Here is a 21,916-nt window from a genome sequence, read left to right as displayed (position 1 = left end):
CAGGGAGCAGCGCTGAGCACATACACTTTATTTATTTAGCACCTTTAATACAAAAAATGCAGCATAAAGTGCTTTACAGTAAGGGGAAATAAACAAAGAATGAACATTAAAAAAAGATAGAAAATAAAACACACTGATAATAGTAGTCAAAATAAAATAAAAAAAATAAGATAGAAAAAGAATACATAGAATACATAACATAAGATGGAAAATAAAACACACTGTATAATAATAATAATAATAATAATAATAATAAATAAAGGTAAAAAAATATCAAAATCAGTACCCATATTTGCATCATGCACATATTAATCAATAAACACTGCAGCAGAATTAAACAAACTGTATATATATATATGCATATATATATATATAATTTGTATATATACAAATTCACACATTCAGATGCATGCATTTTCTTTATACACAAAAATGTGATATACAACTGCAGGCTGTTAAATTATTTGCGAACATCAATCAAAAATATTAATGACCCACAATTTTATTTATTTTTTATTATTTTTTATTCCACACAGGGTTAGAATAGTCAGAAAGTATCGAGAGACAAATTAACACACTACTGGTTTTGATCTTTTCATGGGATTTATTGACAATAACAAAAATATAGAATAAATCCAGCCTCACCGTTTAAAGACCAGATCCATACATGAGCGCTCATAATACCTGAATGTCCGACAGCACCTGAACGCATCAACAGCAGTCCCCGCTCTTACGTCATGACGTCAGCGCGCTTTGCCTCTTACGCACTGCCCTGAAGTTCTGCGTGATTGTTTACAAACTGTCGCCAGCTCGCTTCCCGCGTTGTGATAAAGAAACAGCTGATTTAAGGAGACTGGTGGTCTGGGGTGTTTAGTCTGGAGAGTCTGGAGGTCTGAGGATGATCAAGACGGAGAAGATCCTCCACCTGAGGAGCTGCCGAGGCCGGAAGGTTCGTGTGGTTCGTGAACATTACCTGAGAGAGAAGGTTCCGTGTTACAGCGAGCTGTGTCAGGCAGACTGCGACAACAACAACAACAACAACAACAACAACCAAGGTACAGATCATCAACAAACACACTGTAATACACCTTTATTCACTTTAGATACCTGCACACATACCTGAACACACTGGAGCGGATAGTACAGACAGAAGCTCTGAATCCACTAACTAGATAACTTAGTCATTAAACACTGCATTCCTTGTTTTGTTTATAACTGAGATACTGAACGTTTATACAGCATGTGTCTGGTGTTCAACAGCCTTTAACCAGTTTACCAAACACTACCTATATTTAGTATGTTAAGGAATAACATCACATTTGTTCTGATTTTTCTAAAGTCTTTAAAGGTCCCATATCAGCTCATTTTCAGGTTCATACTTGTATTTTGGGTTTCTTCTAGAACATGTTTACATACTGTAATGTTTAAAAAACCCTTTATTTTCCTCATACTGTCTGTCTGAATATACCTGTATTTACCGTCTGTCTGAAACGCTCCGTTTTAGTACATTTCAATGGAATTGCAACGGAACTGCGTTGCTAGGCAACAGCTTGGGTCCATGTTTACTTCCTGTCAGCTGATGTCATTCACATACACTGCAACAGGAAATAAACTGGGACATATTTAGAATGTTTACATTTAAAACTATGAAATGGTCTAAATATTGTATATTTGTGACATCACAAATGGACAGAAATCCTAACGGCTTGTTTCAAAAGCTCAGTTTCTGAATACGGGCTGCTGTGTGTATTTCTCTGTGGATTAAGTGTTTCGATACTTTCACAGTATTTATATAGAACTTAAACCTGCTTTATAATAAAGCCATGAAAATGTCACTTTTTACAATATGGGACCTTTAAATCTGGTAAGGACATACTTTGAGCGAGTATCTTAACAGAACAACTTTGACATTTTTAGATCACATGATGAAAAATTACACTTTTATTAACAGTCAAAGCCAGGATTGTTTATTAAATGTTATATGATTTTTTTTTAATTTATTTTTTATTTTATTGTTTATTTTTGCAGGGACAGCACACAATTAAAACCAGAGTTAGATAGAAGCTAATTTGCATCTGTAGTTTCTGGGCAGGTAGACACAAAAAACAACCACATGATAATAAAAACACACAATACATCCATCAGTTTGAGATAATGCACATATATACTCTACATATGTATGCATATCTTTGATATTCAACTTGTTATTATGAGTTCATATAGATACCAATAATAATGTGCTCCAGACATTTTATTTTTAAATCATACTATATTTAGTCTTTGGGCACATGGGAATACTGTTTTTACCTCAAATATAATGAAATACATAAAAGAAATAGTAGTCCCATCATGTGCCCAAATATTAAATAGAGTATGATAACAAAAACTCATTTTTTCAGCCAAACGGTTTGAGCGATTTAAAACATTTCTTCAGATTTGTGTTTAAGAAAATTTTAAATTTCAGAGTCACATCAGTCTAGACCGATTGAGATGTTGGTTTATGGAACAATGCAGAGACCATACAACAATCAGTCACTCATTTATTGGAATTAATAATGTTTGTTCTGTAAAATCGTGTTCACATGGACGAAATATTGACATTTTTCACAATTTTCTGACATTTTATAGACCAAATAACTAATCGATTAATCGATAAAATAATCGTCAGATTATCAACAATGAAAATAATCGTTAGTTGCAGCCCTAGTGTCTGCATCAGCCACAATCATCACCGTTACAATATAAAAACACACTGAACTCCACTGTGGGCGTCTTGGACTTATGACCATGGACATGACCAGTTCTCCCTGCTTACATCCCAACCAGATGGCAAAGTGCTGCCTGGAGATCTGACCCACTATGTGGTCCCTGATGTCGGCGTGGTGGCGGACTATCTGGAGATTTTGGAGTTCAGAGAGCTGCAGGGCGTCATCTTCACCCAGACCTCCTGCCAGGCCGTGCAGCACAGCAAAGGACGCAGGTACGCTGGGGAAGTCGTCACGAGTCCTTTTAGCTTTTCGATTGTATATGTCAAAACAAACGTAGTGGTGGTGGTCAGCATCACAGGCTCATTCTTCTACCAGCAAATACATAAATTCAGCTCCAGGCACCCTGAAGGCAACAGGACGCCTCCCGTGATCGAGACCTTTAATTCCTGAGGCTGCTTTTGAATTAAGCCTCTAATTACAACCCTCCTGCAGCAGCGTGTACAGAGAGCGTCGGGGTCAACCTCATTATATCAGAACTCTGCTGACCAAGCTAGTCGAGATGCGGCCCTCCGTCTTGAAATCCGTCTCCCACACAAACACGCGGGAGAGCTTTCTGACAAACGTGGCGAACGCAGTAAATAAGGAGTCCCACATGACCTCTGCTTTTCTTTTTGTGATTTCTGCTTACGCCGCCTTCCTAAAACGTTGCATCATTAATATGATGAGGCTTCACTTCTGATAAGGTAGACATCGCTGGTGGAGCAGATTCTGATGCCATACTGTGTCAGTAATTGCAGTTTTCCTTTCACTTCAACCCACAGGGACGAGGAGCTCTCTCTGTGTGGAGGATGACCTTTGAGTTTCTTTGCTACTTTGCTTATATATATAGGAAAATTCTGTGAAGTGCACCATCTTATGCATTAAAAGAAATAATACCCCCTGTGAAAGAAGCTGGTGAATTGCTAATTGAAGCTGCCCAACTGGCTACAGACAATCTTCTCATCTAACTCTTGGCTAAAAGTAAAGAGGTGTATTACCCAAGATGTCAAACTATTCCTTTAATCCAGACGTTCTCAATCTCACTCTATATACCTGGGACCCCCTCATGTATGTCTGTTGGAATAATTTGACTATTTTTTATACTTGTATAGTCTTAGTTATGTGAAAGAACAACACAAGAGAAATGTATTAAAAAGATATTAGACATGTATTAAACATATTTGTTATAGATTTGTTAGAATACAACGTAATCTACAAACTATTATACCAACCCAGTCGCCAGAAGAAATGTTGGCATTGTACATTTCTGCAAACCACGGGATACGTTGAATGTCGACGTTTCTCAACCAAAAAAAGTTTCATAAATACGTTTCATATCATCCTCGTATCACGTTTGCAGAAACGCACAATGCCGCGTGGTTAACGTTGTGAAATGATTGGTTAGGTTTAGGCAACAAAACTGCTTGGTTAAGGTTAGAAAAAACATCATGGTTTGTGTACAACGTAACGTAACGATGTAACGTAACGATGTAACGTAGCGACGTAACGTAGCGACGTAACGTAGCGACGTAACGTAGCGACGTAACGTAACGACGTAACGTAACAACATATCTTAACAACGTAACTTAACAACGTAAAGTAACAAACTACTGTAAATAAACAACGACTGCCCTTAACCTTTCTTACGTAATGTTATGTAACAAGCGTAACAAAGTTGTGTAAAACAACGTTGTGTAAAACAACGTTGTGTAAAGCAACGTGGCGTAAAGCAACGTGGCGTAAAGCAACGTGGCGTAAAGCAACGTGGCGTAAAGCAACGTGGCGTTGCCTTTTGGTTTCACACGAGCAGCGGTCTCCTGGGTGAAAGTCCTGTGTTTGTTTGACCCGTCCATCACACCTCCCTTCCACTCTTTGTAGTCTTTCTTGCTTAAAAATTTAAATAGTATTCATTGAACTATGAAGCCTTTTGTAGAATAAATGATATCATGATAATTTAAATGAATGAATCTAAAAACTTCCCCTGGGGGTCCTCACTTTGAGAATCACTGCTTTATTCTACTGTATTTATTGTTGTATTTCTCTCTGTGATTTGGACCTTAAGAGTGTATTTTCCGTTGTGTGTTTCTGTGCAGGCATTACAACCGACTGCGTAACCTGCTCAAAGACCCTCGACACGACTGTGTGCTGTTTGCCAACGAGTTTCAGGAGTATTCCTACTGTCCTCGAGAGAAGGGGGAGAGCCAGGAGAAGTGGCAGACCAGGTCAGTGATCATTACCTCCTCTACACCGTCACCAGTACAATACGGTGCAATCAGAACCAGCAGCTCAGGTTATAGCTGGGAGCAGCATGTAGTTCTTAAACAATACAGGATTTCACAGAGAAGAAGCTAATCAGTGGAATGATGTGATGTCTAGTAGGGGTGTCTTGATCATCATGTTTTATGCAACAAGGTTGTTTTAGGCAACAAAGTTGTTTTAGGCAACAAGGTTGTTTTAGGCAACGAGGTTGTTTTACGCAACAAGGTTGTTTTAGCCAATGAGGTTGTTTTACGCAACGAGATTGTTTCAGTCAACAAGGTTGTTTTAGTCAACGAGGTTGTTTTAGCCAACGAGGTTGTTTTAGTCAACGAGGTTGTTTTAGTAAACAAGGTTGTTTTACACAATGAGGTTGTTTTAGTCAACAAGGTTGTTTTACGCAAAGAGGTTGTTTTAGTCAACGAGGTTGTTTTAGTAAACAAGGTTGTTTTACACAATGAGGTTGTTTTAGTCAACGAGGTTGTTTTAGCCAACGAGGTTGTTTTAGTCAACGAGGTTGTTTTAGTAAACAAGGTTGTTTTACACAATGAGGTTGTTTTAGTCAACGAGGTTGTTTTACGCAAAGAGGTTGTTTTAGTCAACGAGGTTGTTTTAGTCAAAAAGGTTTATTTACGCAATGAGGTTGTTTTAGTCAACGAGGTTGTTTTAGGCAATGAGGTTGTTTTAGTTAACGAGGTTGTTTTAGTCAACGAGGTTGTTTTAGCCAATGAGGTTGTTTTATGCAACAAGGTTGTTTTACGCAACAAGGTTGTTTTAGGCAACAAGGTTGATGCAGACACTGAGTCCAATACGATACTTATATTTACGTAAATGTTGATTAAATATATATATATGGTCAAATTAAATAATAGCTGTAGACTACTAGATTTGTTATATTTAACAAGCTACTTGATACTTGAAGGTCTATGATCAGGTTGCACCAGTTTCTTCTTAAGTTCTCAATGACAACTAAATCAGGTTGCACCATTAAAACTTGTAAGGACCACGCCATATCTCTACAGTAGCCCAGAACGGAACAACCAAACTCTGATAACTTTTCCTGCTTGAGCAGGAAATCAGATCTGAAAAATGAAGAATGAAGAAATCAGAATCTGCACAAAAAAATAGCCCAAAATCCCCAACGTTCAAATCAAAATGATATCAAACCAAACAAATTCTGTATTTGTTAAGATATTGCAAGTTTGGTATTTTCACACAGTTAATTAAATTATGATCAGTGAATGTCAGCAGCACGGTGGTATCTGCTGCATAGATTAAACAGCCAAGAAGGAAGCTCCCTGTTTGAGCACAACGTACCTCTGATACAGAAGGAAGACATCATTAGAGATAGTAAAAGTTCTGCTGACCACTAAGATTTTTGTTCTGATAAAGATTTAATGCTCTGGGTGATGTTAGTCCACCGGTGTTATACATTATGTTGTCAAACCAAGCTGTTTTAGTTTACTTTTAAAGGCTGGAGATGCAATCTGCTGTCATGAAATGACTTTATTGCATAAACAAGACAGTAAACGGAGCAGTCTGTGTTCCTCATGATGTTTTCAGTTACAGGTAGTGATAGTTTATGTGCTAGAGTAACTAAATATCAAAGTTTAACAGGCAAGCTGTCTAGTGAATTAACTGTGTGTGTGTGTGTGTGTGTGTGTGTAGGTGTGTGTACTCTGCAGCGGTGTGGTACTATAACCACCTGGCAGGTATGAAGGACGTAGTGATGATCACAGAGGACCAGGACGCCGTGGCTCAGTACAGCAGCCTCAACTCTGGAGTCTACGTCATCTCCATCCAGGTACGTCAAAGACATCACAGAACCTTTGTACTACAGAGGATAAAATAAACGAGTCAACAGACCGACAAAACAAGTACAAAAGACTGTAAAACATCTAAAATGAAATACATTAATAATCTATTTAATTAGCCTTTAAATCCTAAATCTTATTTATAGAACAGCACAGCTCAGACTGCTGAGGTGATCTAGTACCGTCTAATTGTGCTGCATTGCCATGCCCCGTATAGGCTCCATCCATATCGCTCCATTGAGCTGCTTGACAACTAATATGCTGCTGGAGACGTGAAGGGAGAAACTGTCAGGAAAAAGTAAACTGTCATCATGGCTGGTTTAAAGTTTTGATGAAGTGGCTACTGAGGTGAAGCCTGATGCAAATTACAGTAAACAGCTTATTCATTGTGGAGATCAGTGTATGATGTTGGAAAATCAGCTGATGAGTCTGTTCTCAGTACCACCCGTGTGTATCAAGAGATCTTGGTAGCATTATGGAGTTACAGTATTTTAATATTAAAAGGAAAGAGATAGAAGGCCAGACAGATATCTGTAGACGCTTCACACCCACTAAAGTCTGAGTTTGAGCTGCTCCCGTCTGGCTGTCGATTCAGGGTCCCGAGGGCGAGCCGGAACATATATAAGAGGTCTATTATTCCCCATGCCATACAGCTACTGAATGCAAAATGACTGCACTAGGGAAGACCTAAAGTATTTTGAAAGGTATAACTTATCCCCACCTGCTGCTGCTGTTTCCTACCAATTTGCACAATTGTACATCTGTTGTTCAAAGAAAGTAAGTAAGTAGTTTGGATATTTTGAAGTGGGGTTGTTTGAGGTACTTCTCCATAGTCAGACAGACAGGAGTACCAGCACGGGAGCAAAGCAAGGAACTGCTGAGGAAGGATTTTAGACACCTAAAAATATCAATATCAGTTTAAGTGTACACTATATTTAGAATATTTTCACTGCTTTACGTTGCCGTCAGACAGCCCTTTCTGACGGGGAACTGAAGCCATTATCTATGCTCTCTTCAAAGCCACCAGACTCCATTCACAAAAACAGTAATTTTACCTCTCAGAACACAGGAGTTGCTGGTCTACACAAGTCACACAATAACACAAACAAACTAACTGATGGAGGCAGCGGTGGACCAGCAACTCCCGCGTTCTGAGAGAAAACTACCTTTTTTTGTGAAAGGAGTCTGGTGGCTTTGAAGAGAGCATAGATAACGGCTTCAGTTCCCCGTCAGAAAGGGCTGTCTGACGGCGAGGTGAAGCAGTGAAAATACTCTAAATAAAGCGTACACTTAAACTGATATTGATTTTTTTTTTTTGGTGTCTAAAATGTGTTTTTCTGCTGCCCCCCTCCGCCCACAGCAGTACTTTACTTTGCTCCCGTGCTGGTACTCCTGTCTGTTTCTCCAGACTCCATCTACTGTAGGTAATACACTGACTATGGAGAAGAACCTCATAAAACCACACTGAGAAACACCGGAGCCTTTAAGAAGATTTATAGTGTAGCCTAGCATACAAAGACATAGATACAGTTCCTTTTCTATTTGTTTTCCTGCTTTAGCTGAGAGCTGATATGTAAATGCAGGAGAAGTGAATGATGAGAACTGAACTGGTGGTTGCTGCAATGGTAGTAATGATGACGGACTTCGAGGCTCGAATGGACATGAACACCTCCCAGTTGAAATGCGTGACAAAATGTCTGGTTCTTTGATTAAAAAGTCAAGTCAAGTACAAGCCTGTGCGCATACAAAATGTACAGTCTAGTACAACTCCCAAACTGCTTTTCAACAGTTTAAATCAGTTCACTTTCAGATTGTAGGTTTTGGATGAATTTGCACAACTATGACTCTGTTTTGTTCACATCCTGAATTTGATTCCCGCCTCTGACTTGGTACATCTCCATAGCAACGCCAGTCGAGGCCGATGTGCCTTGTAGTATTTAAAACCATCCGCCATTCAGAACTTAAACTTAAATTTCTCAGAAGTGAGGATGAAATAATTAAAACTGGCGACCACAACGTGGACCTATAGTTTCATTAAATTATCAAGGAGACTCCTGTGTTTCTGTGTTAAAGAACGTTTAGTGTTTCAGTAAAAGAAAACCTGTTAATGGAGATTTAGAGTGGGTGAAAATACTTGGTACTTACTTGAGTTAAATAATCAAAAATAAGGCTCTTGCAGGGATGTTATTAGAACTAGAAAGGCCAATTATTTTAAATTGAAACCCTGAGTATGAAACTGCATTATTGTTGTTATAACAGAATTCAACACGAGTATCTTCATTATTTCACATATGTTAATACATCATTACCTAACGTAAGACCCTGACGTTTCTTCCTCCATGTGTCTCTTTATTTGACAGGATTATTTACGGAACTTCTGTCCGGAGCTGCAGGCAGCACATGAACTGTACAGCTCCATTTCTCATGCGCTGCAGGAGAAGGAGAGCGAGGGCACGGAGAGGGAGTACACCGAACATCTACCCGCCGAGGTCCTGGAGGCTGGGATCAAGTCTGGCCGGTACATTCAGGTACGGAACGAGTCCAGCTACCCGGTTTATGTCTACTGAGTCTTTCCTTAGAACAGCTGTTATAACGTTGGACAAGGAGCCTTACAGGTAAGCACCAATGTGAAAGAGAGACATGGACCTTGGTTGAATTATGTAATTCAACAAGTACTTTCAGTGGCAATGGAAGAAAAATACACTGTAGGGTCATGGAGGTAGAAAAAGAGAGGAGGAAGGTTTTCAGTTATCAGCTTTAAAGCTCTTGAGCTGATCAAGGACAGGCCCAGAGACTTGAGTACATCTTTACCTTCCAAATGGACATTTTGTTTCTTCACAGTCTGATGGATTTATTTAACTCCTTCTTTCCTTTTCATCAGGGCACTCTGAATATCAGTAAGCACCGGGCACACAGCGAAGCTTCGATCATGACCGAGGGTTTGTCCAACAAGAACAAAGGTGAAGAACTACAGCAGCCGTTGAGCACTGAGCACATCCAACCATCAGTTTGATCTGCTGTCATTGACCCCGCTCTCTTCTTTTTTTCCCCTGTCCCTTTGTCCGTCTTAAGATCTGAGTTGGGGCGTGTTGGTGTGCGGTGCTAAGAATCGTAACAGAGCTGTGCACGGCGACATGGTCGTGGTGGAGCTGTTGCCAAAGAGCGAGTGGAGAGGGAAGGACACGGCCCTGACGGAGGCTCAGGGGGAGGAGAAGAGCGGAGAGGAAACCGACAGTAAACCCATGCCGACAGGTGGGACCACGAATTTCATTAACACATTAACGCAACTTGAGATTTTTAGGTTGTAGCGGGCTCAGTTTTAAAGCTAGAGTGAAGATACTGGTATCATATGAAACTAGAAAAACCTAGTGAATCCATCGGTACCAACCATGTCATGGTCGAGAAGGAAGTTAAATAACGCTCCAAACTTGATTTAAATTTTGGCGAGGAAAAACTGTCATGGCTATTTTCAAAGGGGTCCCTTGACCTCTGACCTCCAGATCAGTGAATGTAAATGGGTTCTATGGGTACCCACGAGTCTCCCCTTTACAGACATGCCCACTTCATGATAATCACATGCAGTTTGGGGCAAGTCATAGTCAAGTCAGCACACTGACACACTGACAGCTGTTGTTGCCTGTTGGGCTGCAGTTTGCCATGTTATGATTGGAGCATATTGTTTTATGCTAAATGCAGTACCTGTGAGGGTTTCTGGACAATATCTGTCATTGTTTTGTGTTGTTCATGGATTTCCAGTAATAAATATATACATACATTTGCATAAAGCAGCATATTTATCCACTACCATGTTGATAAGAGTGTTAAATACTTTACAAATCTCCCTTTAAGGTACATTTTGAACGGATAAAAAATGGGTGATTAATCACGATTAACTATTTTAATCGACTGACAGCCCTAGATTTAAGTGGACCTTTGAGACGATAGCATGTATGTTTTAATACTATTGAGATTAATTTATCAAGATAATCGTATACCAAGATAATTTTAGGCAAGATAGTTGCACTGAAATTTTAATATCGGCAAATGTCTCACTGTAAAGTAGAAAAAAGTCTAATTTTGACAGTATAAAACACAATAAATGATAACTCTCTATATTGAAATCCTCAGGCCGTGTTGTGGGGATCCTGCAGAGGAACTGGAGGGACTATGTGGTGACGTTTCCCCCCAGAGAGGGGCCTCAGCCCCAGAGCAGGAACTCCCAGCGCATCCTGGCTGTTCCCTGGGACCACCGCATCCCCAAGATCCGCATCAGCACCCAGCAGGCTGACGCTCTGCAGGTCTGGTTAGCCTCCATGTGGCTGCTCATCATATTCACTCAGTCAGAAACTCATTTAACAGACTAATATAAGATTGCCCTACAGTGTTTATAACTGGATATCTTTATTTTTTCAGAGTTTAGTTTAGTTTGAATAGTTTTTCCATAAAGAATAAACATATGGGATAAAAAATAAGAGTTAGTTTATGATAAACATGTCCCTGTCTTCTCCCACCCAGGACCACAGAGTGGTGGTGCGCATTGACTCATGGGAAAGCACGTCGCTCTATCCGAACGGCCACAGTGTGCGGGTGCTGGGTCGGGCCGGAGAGCTTGAGACGGAGATCCAGACCATCCTCATAGAGAACTGCATCCACGTGCCCCCCTTCTCAGATGCACAGGTCAGACAGGAAGCTTCACTCACATCATACAAACACTGAATTTAAAGTTGGGTTGAACGCACAATGTGTCATTTTCTGCTGCTCTCAATCAAAAGACAGAGTTTGGTGACGTGGTGAAGCAGTGTGGGATCATGGGAGTTGTTGTCTTCATGTCAGTCAGCTTCTCCCGGTTAGGATTCCTTCAGTGTTCATCGTTCAGGGTTTTTATTATCAGTAGAGGTCTCCTCTTCTCCAGAACAAACGGACCCGCTGATTAAAACACTGAATAAAGCAGCTTCACGTTAGAAATCTGTGTTTCTCCGACGCTGTTCGGTGGACGCAGGACGTCCCGGAGGGGCTGCGAGCTGAGCTGCTAACGTTTGCTCAGCTTGTTTCTCTGATAACTTCAGATCCAGACGTCCAGTGACTAAAATCCTTCATCCGGTTGAAAATTACGAAGATCTAAAAAGTGTGGCATAAAACTGCGGCTCGAAACTGGATAACCAGTCAATTTATGACCGATAACCACAACGCTGATGCATGCTCAGAGGGGATATAATACGTTTAAGAAATTAGTGGTGTTAAAATGAATTTGCGTTACCTTTTTACCTGTTTTCATGTGACAATCCAAAGACTTGATAGAATCAAACTACCTTTTCTTTCTGCTCTGATTCATGTTGCTCAATTTACATTTCAAAGAATGGCCTCTGGTGAAATAAATGATTCATAAACGTCCCATCACTTCGGCTCTAGTGATGCACAGCTGACTGCTGTTGTGGGATTATGTGTAGCTTTGTGTTTTTCTACCTGTGTGACTCTCCGTCCTCAGCTGAGAGAGATGCCGGTCAACTCCCCCGAAAGGCCGTGGCGGGTGGATGCCGCCCAGGTGGCGGAGCGGCGGGACCTCAGGGAGAGTCACCTGGTGTTCAGCATCGACCCGCGGGGCTGCGAGGACGTAGACGACACGCTGTCGGTGCGCAGCCTTGCCGGCGGGAAGCTGCTGGAGCTGGGGGTCCACATCGCCGACGTCACGCACTTTGTCGCCGAGGGCTCGCTCACGGACCTGGAAGCACGTACGAGGTGAGGAGACGGTTAGATTACAGTAGAGGTGCAATATAGAAGAAGTTTAAAGAGGCCAGAAGAGCTGCCTGAATGTCTCTAAATCATCAACAACATACAGAGAAAAGAAGCAACAGTAATCACAAACAGCTCTGACTTCGAGGAACAACAGAGTTTCTATAAGAGGTTCAGCTGAATCAGCCGTTTCTCACAACAAGGACAGAAAACTTCAAATGGAAAAAGGGACTGGAGCAGCATTTAGTATTTCAAACAGACCAACACTGCTGCGTCTTCATCACAGTCAGGAGATGAATTTGAGCTGGAGGGGAAGCCGAATGTTGGAGACAGTGTTAGACTCAGGAAGCCAATCACTGGCATATATTTTGTGAGTCTCAGGTGTCCATAAGAGCTTTGTGGGCAGAGTTTCACAAAACACTAACAATCATTCTTAACACTGATCTGGCCTGGCAATTTTACACATTATTTTTAGGAAATGTTGATTTTCAGGCAACGTGTCCTGATGAATATACTGTATATTTGGTGTTTTGAAATCCGCATGTAAAAAAAGCGCTGGATACTTCCTGAGACCCCCACGATACAGGTAAGGGATAATGTACAGTGAGCCGGTCATTGTTGTGAAATAAACCACAACAGGGTGATGTGGCACCCCGACACGGAGCGGAGGCGTGCGGAGGGGTCTTGCATCTCCCTGTTTTGGTTTATTTCACAACAATGACCCGCTAGCTCTACATTATCCCGCTTATTACACGGCTACTTACTGAAGAAATCAATAATTTGACACAAAAACGGTCCTCCAGAGACCAACATCAGAACTGCGTCCATAGCAACGGTCTGTTATACATAGCAACGGTCTGCTATACATAGCAACGGTCTGTTATACATAGCAACGGTCTGCTATAAAGAAATAACAGACCGCAGAACGGCATGATTGACCAATCACAATCGAGTATTTAACAAAGCCGTGTAATAAGACTGGATAAATGTAGTTAATGACATTTATGTTAAGGAAAAGATGACTTTGGAGAACATCGTCTCTCTACTCGTTTTAAAACTCATCCTTGTTAACTGGCTTTTTAGAAAATATTTCTTTAATTCAGTGGCTGCCTTCGTATTTTATGTTATTGTGTTTCATGCACACCCATGATGCACCTGTGGCTTTCAGAGAAGTGTACTTAATTACATTTGATAGTTTTTCTAGGTTTTCCAGTGTGGTTTTTAAACTCCTCACTGCAGTGTGAGAGAAAGAGGAACGAGAGGAACATTTATTTATGCATGAGGAAAGATTACTTATTTATTTCACGGCGTTATCAATAATTACTGATGAACTGTAAGTGGTCCCAGCTTTAGTAATAAAGACAGTGATGAAGATGATCCAGAGGAGGAGGAGGAGGAACCACGGGACCAAACTCTGAATATTTAGTTCTATTAATTAGTTATATATTATATTAGTTACACATACTGTATGAGGAAATTAGTTTTTTTTTGCAGTGCCTCTTTTTAACATGTGGCTACTGGTTGGAAAGAAGATGTAAATGTCACTCTGACTTCTTCTTCTTCTGTCTCCTTCTTCCTCTTCTTCTGTTTCCTTCTTCTGTCGCCTTCTTCTTCTTCTGTTGCCTTCTTCTGTCTCCTTCTTCCTCTTCTTCTGTTTCCTTCTTCTGTCTCCTTCTTCCTCTTCTTCTGTTGCCTTCTTCTGTCTCCTTCTTCCTCTTCTTCTGTTTCCTTCTTCTGTCTCCTTCTTCTACTTCTTCTGTCTCCTTCTTCCTCTTCTTCTGTTGCCTTCTTCTGTCTCCTTCTTCCTCTTCTTCTGTTTCCTTCTTCTGTCTCCTTCTTCTACTTCTTCTGTCTCCTTCTTCTACTTCTTCTTCTGTGTCCATTTTTCTTCTGTCTCCTTCTTCTTCGGTCCTTCTTCTTCTTCTTCTGTCTTCTTCTTCTCCTGTCTCATTCTTCTTCTGTCGCCTTCTTCTGTCTCCTTCTTCTTCTTCTGTCTCATTCTTCTTCTGTCGCCTTCTTCTGTCGCCTTCTTCTGTCTCCTTCTTCTTCTTCTGTCTCATTCTTCTTCTGTCGCCTTCTTCTGTCTCCTTCTTCTTCCTCTGTCTCCTTCTTCTTCTTCTTCTGTCTCTGTCTCCTTCTTCTGTCTCCTTCTTCTTCTTCTTTTTCTTCTGTGTCCTTCTGTCGCCTTCTTCTGATTCCTTCTTCTACTTCTTCGTCTTCTGTGTCCTTCTTCTTCTGTCTCCTCCTTCTGTCTCCTTCTTCTTCTTCTGTTGCCCTCTTCTGTGTCCTTCTTCTCTCTCCTTCTTATGTCTCCTTCTTCTTCTTTCGCCTTCTTCTGTGTCCTTCTTCTTCTGTCTCCTTCTTCCGTGTCCTCCTTCTCCTTCTTCTGTCTCCTTCTCCTTCATCTTTCTCCTTCTAAGGGCTACGACGTACTACCTGGCAGACCGCCGATACGACATGTTGCCAGGTGTTCTCAGTGCAGATCTGTGCTCTCTGCTGGGAGGAGTCGACAGGTCAGTAAACGCCTCGTCTCTACATTATGTGTTTAGTTAATTAGCACACATTCATAAACACATTAAAACAAACAAATGTTCTCTTTCATATCCAGGTATGCGATGAGCGTGCTGTGGGAGCTCGATGCTCAAACCCTCGCCGTCAACAAGGTGTGGTACGGTCGCACGCTCATCCGCTCCTCCTACCAGCTCCACTACGAGCTGGCCCAGGATCTGCTCAACGGGGAGCAGGCCGAGGTACCGGAGCTGGTCCGGCTGGAGTCTGAGGAGAAGGATGCTAAGCTGGCTCAGCTCACCCAGGCTCTGGAGATGCTGACACATGTAGCCAGACACCTGCGGGCGCAGAGGGACCGAGGAGGCGCCCTGGAGCTGGAAGGGGTCGAGGTATGATTGATTTCTTTCTTTCTTCTTCTTTTAAAAAATAAAGAATTAAACTGTTGAAATGATCCATCCCACATGGAAATACATGACAATGATACCACATATAACTAGAAGGGCACTCGGAGAGCGCAGACCTCCGCCAAGGCTTTTTCCATAAGTGGAAAATAATGCGCCTTGTGATGGGTTCTTCCTCGGCCCATGTTTCACCCTTTCCCCCAAGTTTCATGAAAATCAGGCCAGCAGTTTTTCCGTAATCCTGCTGACAAACAAACCAACAAATCAAACCAAAAACATGACCTCCTTGGCGGCAGTAATAAAGACTTCAGACATGCAAGTTCTAAAGAAAACCAAAATAAAGCTGCAAACCACACACTGTACATGGTTCCTGAACTAAAGAGTAAAACATGCTTTACACAGAAATACAATATAAAAGCTACCCACACGTTTTTCTACCTATACTAGAAATTAGAAAAACCTAATGAATCCATTGGTACCAACCATGTCATACTAGCTTGTCTTGAAGGAGGTTAAATAACGCTCCAAATGTACGCCAAATTTTGGCGAGGAAAAACTGTCATGGCCATTTCCAAAGGGGTCCCTTGACCTCTGACCTCCAGATGTGTGAATGTAAATGGGTTCTATGGGTACCCACGAGTCTCCCCTTTACAGACATGCCCACTTTATGATAATCACGTGCAGTTTGGGGCAAGTCATAGTCAAGTCAGCACACTGACACACTGACAGCTGTTGTTGCCTGTTGGGCTGCAGTTTGACATGTTATGATTTGAGCATATTGTTTTATGCTAAATGCAGAACCTGTGAGGGTTTCTGGACAACATCTGTCATTGTTTTGTGTTGTTAATTGATTTCCAATAATAAATATATACATATATTTACATAAAGCAGCATATTTGCCCACTCCCATGTTGATAAGAGGATTAAATACTTGACAAATCTCCCTTTAAGGTACATTAATGTGTGAATAATCGCAATTAACTATTGACAATCATGTGATTACTAGTCGCGATTAAATATTTTGTTGTTAAGGACGGAACGAGGCATCAGTAAACGTTCCTTTACATACACTAAATACAGTATGTGCCTTTGGTTTGGTGACCCATTGTACCAGAATAGTGGAGTTCTTTTAAAACATCCAGGCCAGCAGACAGGTGGTAATCTCACAGAAGATCAGAAAGTAATTTCAGTGGGAATAATAAAGTCTGTGTGAATACAGAGCTCTCTCAGACTCGTTGGTTGGTTCATCTGTCAAAACAAGATATGAGTTCTTGTTGTTCATCTATAACAAACTGTCTTTTACCTTATTTAGATAGGTGTGATGGCGTGAGTTGTATTAGAGTAGGTGTCATCATGGCGCCAAATACTATATGTTGTACAAAATAACCATTATTTATTAAACCCAATGGAGTAAGAGCTTCTCTCTTGTTGTGAAATAATGCTCTTGGCCACTGAGAATGTTAAAAACTAAATGTTTTAAAGTGTATTTTATAATGACTTTATGTTAGACCTGTCAATCAGGATCAATGACTCACCCTGACAGAGTCCAACTGTTTCCCCGTCCCTCCTCAGGTGCGAGCCCAGCTGGATGAGGAGAGGAACATCACGGCCCTGGTCCCCCGTCAGCCCCTGGAGGTCCACGAGACCGTGGCCGAGTGCATGATTTACGCCAACCACTGGGTGGCGCGCAAGATCCAGGAGGCCTTCCCTCATCAGGCCCTGCTGAGGCGTCATCCGCCGCCGCGGCAGGAGTTCTTCAGCCAGCTGGTGGACAGCGCCGCGGCCCGGGGATTCACCATAGAAACAAGGTGACTGAGGATGGAAGTTCTCAAATGTCAGCACACACAGTTGGTGAAACTGTCATATTCAAACAGGTAGTTCTGTTCCTCCAGGACCAACAAGGCTTTAGCCGACTCTCTGGACCGGGCTGTGGACCCACAGGACCCGCTGGTGAACCGGATGCTGAGAATAATGGCCACCACAGCCATGTCACAGGCAATGTACTTCTCCACTGGTCTCCAGTCCCAAGACCAGTTCTACCATTACGGTATGTTAGACAATACTTTAACAATATCCGCCTTAATGCATCATTCAGTGGAACTGGAAGTTTGCATGTATCTGTATGAGATTCTAAGATTTTCAATGCAAATGAAGGATCTTTGTTTAAAAAAAAAGTCGGAAAAATTTCCCAAAAAATATCTGATATATGTCCGAAAATAGTCCGAAAAATGTCTTGAAAAAATGCAAAAGAAAGACAGAAGAAAAGTCCGATACATGTCCGAAAAAAAGTCTGGAATATGTACAAAAATTTCCAAAATAATGTCTGAAAAAAAAATGTCCAAAACATGTCGAAAAATGTCTGTAAAAACTCCGAAGATAAGCAAAAGGAGTCTGACACGTCTGAAAAAGGGCAGAAGAAAGTCTGAAAAAAAAGGCAGAAGAAAAGTCCGACATATATCCAAAACATTTCCAGAAAAAAGTCAGAAAAGGGAGGCCGGAAAATGTGAAGCATATGATTTTATCTAATTTCTATGAATTGATGCAGTTAAAATAAATACTGGCGAACTGAGCTGATTTTGTCACTGAGACATTTTTCTGTCTCTTAGGTCTGGCTCTGGACCGGTACACACACTTCACCTCGCCCATCCGTCGCTATGCTGACGTCGTGGTGCACCGTCTTCTCACCGCGGCCATCGACATGGACCGAGGGGCGGACCCCGGTAGAGGATTAGCTAGTAACAAAGAACTGGAAGAACTGGCTCATCATATCAACAACAAGAACAGGGTCAGTGCTGTTTTATCATTCTGTGATGTACTTCTTACTCTATATAGTAAACTCTTCTGACCTCTGACCCCTGTGTGACCTCTCCAGGCAGCCCAGCAGGCCCAGAAGGTGTCCACCGAGCTGTTTCAGTGTCTCTACTTCAAAGAAAGTGACCCTCAGTCGGACCAGCGCTGTGTGGCCGATGCCGTCATCTACTCCATCCGAGACAACGGCGTGCTGGTGTTTGTGCCAGAGTAAGAAACCAACTGGGGGTCAATACAGTCTGACTTCCTGTCTGTTGCTCTCAGCTCCAAGCCCATTGGTTCATAATGAAGACATAAATCTTTAAAAACACCTCACAAATATATAGTCTAATTTTAACGGTGCAGTAATTTCCTAAAACAGCTGCTCACTGTTCTTTTTATCAAACAAACAGGAGGAAATAGTGCATTTGTTGGGGACTATTTTCAGCGGCGGATTTATCCACATTTGGTGCTCTAGGAGAGTTTGAAGGAGTTTAGTAGTATATCTATTATATACAACTATTGTCTCAACCAACCTACCTGCTTCACATTGAAATATAGTCATTTAAATGCTCTTAAAAACAACACAAACACAAATCAAAGCTTTCTGGTTTGTAATAAGCAGTAACACTGAATAGATATCCCTGCATGACTGTATTCATCTGTGCAGGGACAAAATATCTGGAGAATAAAATGTACGGATTTTCCAATAAAATCAGCCAATTAATGAGTTGAAAAAAACGACTTCAAATTTTGGAAACATTCTCGGTCTTTTACAGTTACCTAAATTACACTTAACATGTTTTTAATCTTTGTAATAATGGATAATATTAAGGTTTAATCTAGTTGATGGTTGAAGTGAAACAGCCTTAAAAGACAAAGAAACATGTGTTTCTTCTAGTGTTGCTTTCTTTCAGAGGCCCAATAAAACATGATTTGTTGATGGTGTAATGAAATATATGGAGTCCTGACTACACCTGTGCTCCCTCCAGGTACGGTGTTAAAGGGCCGGTGTACATGAAGAACCGAGAGGGCCAGGTGGTGGCTGCAGGACAGGACGGTAGCTGTGAGTGGCAGAGCGGTTCCGTACGGCGCCACTCGGACCACATCACCACCACCTCCAGCTGCGGCACCTCCACCTTCAGAATGTTCGACCACATCACCGTGAGTCGCATATTACTGTTTTAGGAACATAATCTATTATTAATTTTAAGTGGAATCATTATTGTTTTGTTGTTTATATTAAAGGTGCCCTGTGCAGTATGTTTTAATGAGCCGTTTATATCTATATATACGGAGCGGGTCGTCTTCACGGAGCCGGCTGCAATGCTTCTACAATAGGCCAGAACAGACAAACCAAACACTGACTCTAGAGAGGGACGTTGGTAGCTGGCGGTACCACGATTTTGCACTCTGCGACTCACATTATCGCAGTTTCACAAGCGTGTCAGAGAACTACGGTGGCCTTCAGGTAACGTAAAAACATGAGTCTCTCTCTAGAGCCTCTAGAGTTTGGTTTGTCCGTTCTGGGCTATTGTAGAAACATGGCGGCCTCTGTGAAGAGGACCCGCTCCCTGTGTAGATATGAACGGCTCATTCTAACCATTCTTAGTTTCAGGTGATTATACACTAATGAAAAACATAGATATGAATATTATATTAAATTTCTGCCGATAAATCCTCTAAATCCGACAAACTGGACCTTTAAAACAAACAAAATTAGTTACTGAAGGTTCATGTTTTGGAAAAATATTCTTATATTGTGATGAATATTGTTACCAATATCCTGATATTAACTTGAAGCTATATTGCCCATCCCTAAGTCATTTTCACAGACGTAGATATGTTGATGTTTTATAAATTAATTTGCATTAATTCCACTGATAGTATTGAGGACATATTGTGACGTCTGAGTCCTCTGCTCTCCGCAGGTTCGTATTTCTGTGCGCTCCACACATTGCCACGCAGACACTCTAAACCTGGAGGTCATCAGCAACAAGCCCCACCGCGGCGCCGAGACCCAGCGAACCCCCTCGCAACAGGGCCGCAGCCAGCTGGTCCAGGAGGTGGTACGCCTGGCCGAGGAGGCGTCCCAGCAGGCCCAGGAGAAGGCGGCCCGGCGGCCCAAACTCTCCAGAGAGGAGAGAGAGTTCTGCCAGAGCAAAACTCCCAACCTGTACTCTCTCCTGGAGGAGGTGAGAGAGCTGGCTCTGCTGGACCTGGACCGGGCTGCACCGGTCTGTGCAACAACAGCATAGAGCCGCTGGGTTTTTAAATATCGTGGATGACTACTGTAAACATACAATCTACTTCAGAACCGCCTCAAGCAGAAGAGGCTTTTCTCTTTCACAGATTAAAGATAGGGTCGACGATGTTGTAAAGCTGGCATCATTTGAAAGTAGCATCTCCTCAGGAGCTCTGTCTAAACCAAAAAAGTCCAAAAAATGTCTGAAAAAAGGCCAAAGAAATGCAAAATTAAAGTCCGACATACAAATGTCCGAAAAAAAGGGGAAAAAAATTCTTTATGGGTTTCCCAGATATTAAATGCAAATGAAGGATCTTCATCACACTCTGAGAAATATGCTGATTCTGTGGATGTTTTCATTATTTTGGTCCACAAACTTTGGTTGTTATGTAAATAGAGAAGAACTGCAGTGATTATTGACTTGTTCATGTTGTGAGACGGCGATGATGACGGCGTCTCCTAGAGACGTAAAGTCACTGATGAGAAATTAGTGTTCACACTGAGACATGAAATGACATGTAGCACTGACATTTTAACAAAACTTGTGACACTTTTATAACTACTACTGATACAAATATACAAGCATGTAATACATGAATGACCTCCATAATGATCATTTGATTTATATACATTTCAAAGTACTTCTCTGATTATCATCGTAGGAGTCTGATATTATATTATATATATTTGAGAGTTGGATAATAAACGATATACAGTATGGGCCCCGCGGGGAGATTCAGTTTTTGCAGCAGTAGCATAAAGACAGCAATAGTACAGATAAATAGATAAAGTATAATAAATAAATAATATCAAACATGGTCTCTAAAGTATAGCCTACACTATGAATTGTTTTGGCTGTTACTTTACATGAAATTATTTCACAAGTTAATCAAACTATGACTTTTGTAACAACTTTTGCTGCCAATTTCAAATTTAGAAAGAAAGCAGGATGTTTCTCCAAATATCATTTTTTTTTTTTTTTAATTCGAAATATTTTGAGGTGCTCCTGCAGCCGTCTCCCCATTTAGTTTAATTGTTTTACTGAATTGCATTTAGATTTTTACTGATTTGATGGACTAATGTTTAACTTTTAGTGAACTAGTAATTTCCTCAGTTTTCCAGTGTAAACACACAATGTACTGAAATCCGTGCTAGTTGCTCAGGTTTATTGACTTGTAATGTAATTCATGTTTACTCTAATTATGACTCTTGTATTAGTAATCTTGTAGCCTGTATGTTTCTTTGTATTAAAGTAAAGTGCTACCACACAATCTATTTTTGTAACATGGTTGATGATGTGGTTTTCAATTTCACCCATAAGGATGAATATTAAACTCTTGTGTAAGTTTGGAGTTGAAGCCCTTCATGTCAGATATAGTATTTAGTTATAACATATAAAAATGTATAAAAAATAAACATTAAAAACTC

General features: G+C 41.1%; 1 protein-coding gene across 1 annotated transcript; it reads left to right on the top strand.

Moving 5' to 3' along the window:
* Nucleotides 1-898: 898 nt before the first annotated feature.
* Nucleotides 899-21,836, top strand: dis3l (DIS3 like exosome 3'-5' exoribonuclease). The gene is made up of 18 exons (XM_037753955.1): nucleotides 899-1,055; nucleotides 2,827-2,980; nucleotides 4,841-4,969; nucleotides 6,672-6,807; nucleotides 9,178-9,345; nucleotides 9,699-9,777; nucleotides 9,890-10,069; nucleotides 10,946-11,115; nucleotides 11,333-11,494; nucleotides 12,303-12,553; nucleotides 14,968-15,060; nucleotides 15,156-15,444; nucleotides 17,029-17,264; nucleotides 17,349-17,503; nucleotides 18,063-18,241; nucleotides 18,329-18,474; nucleotides 19,236-19,407; nucleotides 20,175-21,836. The coding sequence occupies exons 1-18, from the start codon at nucleotides 899-901 to the stop codon at nucleotides 20,499-20,501; spliced, it is 3,183 nt and encodes a 1,060-aa protein (XP_037609883.1). The 3' UTR covers nucleotides 20,502-21,836.
* The last annotated feature ends 80 nt before the right edge of the window (nucleotides 21,837-21,916 follow it).

The sequence above is a fragment of the Sebastes umbrosus genome, chromosome 2 (genome assembly GCF_015220745.1).
Source record: "Sebastes umbrosus isolate fSebUmb1 chromosome 2, fSebUmb1.pri, whole genome shotgun sequence".
NCBI classification, from domain to species: Eukaryota; Metazoa; Chordata; class Actinopteri; order Perciformes; family Sebastidae; genus Sebastes; species Sebastes umbrosus.
This window is presented reverse-complemented; position numbering and strand designations above follow the sequence as displayed.

Bases quoted from the DNA above. Each gene is read 5' to 3' on its own strand.
- dis3l (XM_037753955.1), top strand. From the start codon at position 899: ATGATCAAGACGGAGAAGATCCTCCACCTGAGGAGCTGCCGAGGCCGG. The intron at 12,554-14,967 runs GTGAGGAGACGG...TCTCCTTCTAAG, and splicing joins GACCTGGAAGCACGTACGAG to GGCTACGACGTACTACCTGG. The intron at 17,504-18,062 runs GTATGTTAGACA...TCTGTCTCTTAG, and splicing joins AGACCAGTTCTACCATTACG to GTCTGGCTCTGGACCGGTAC.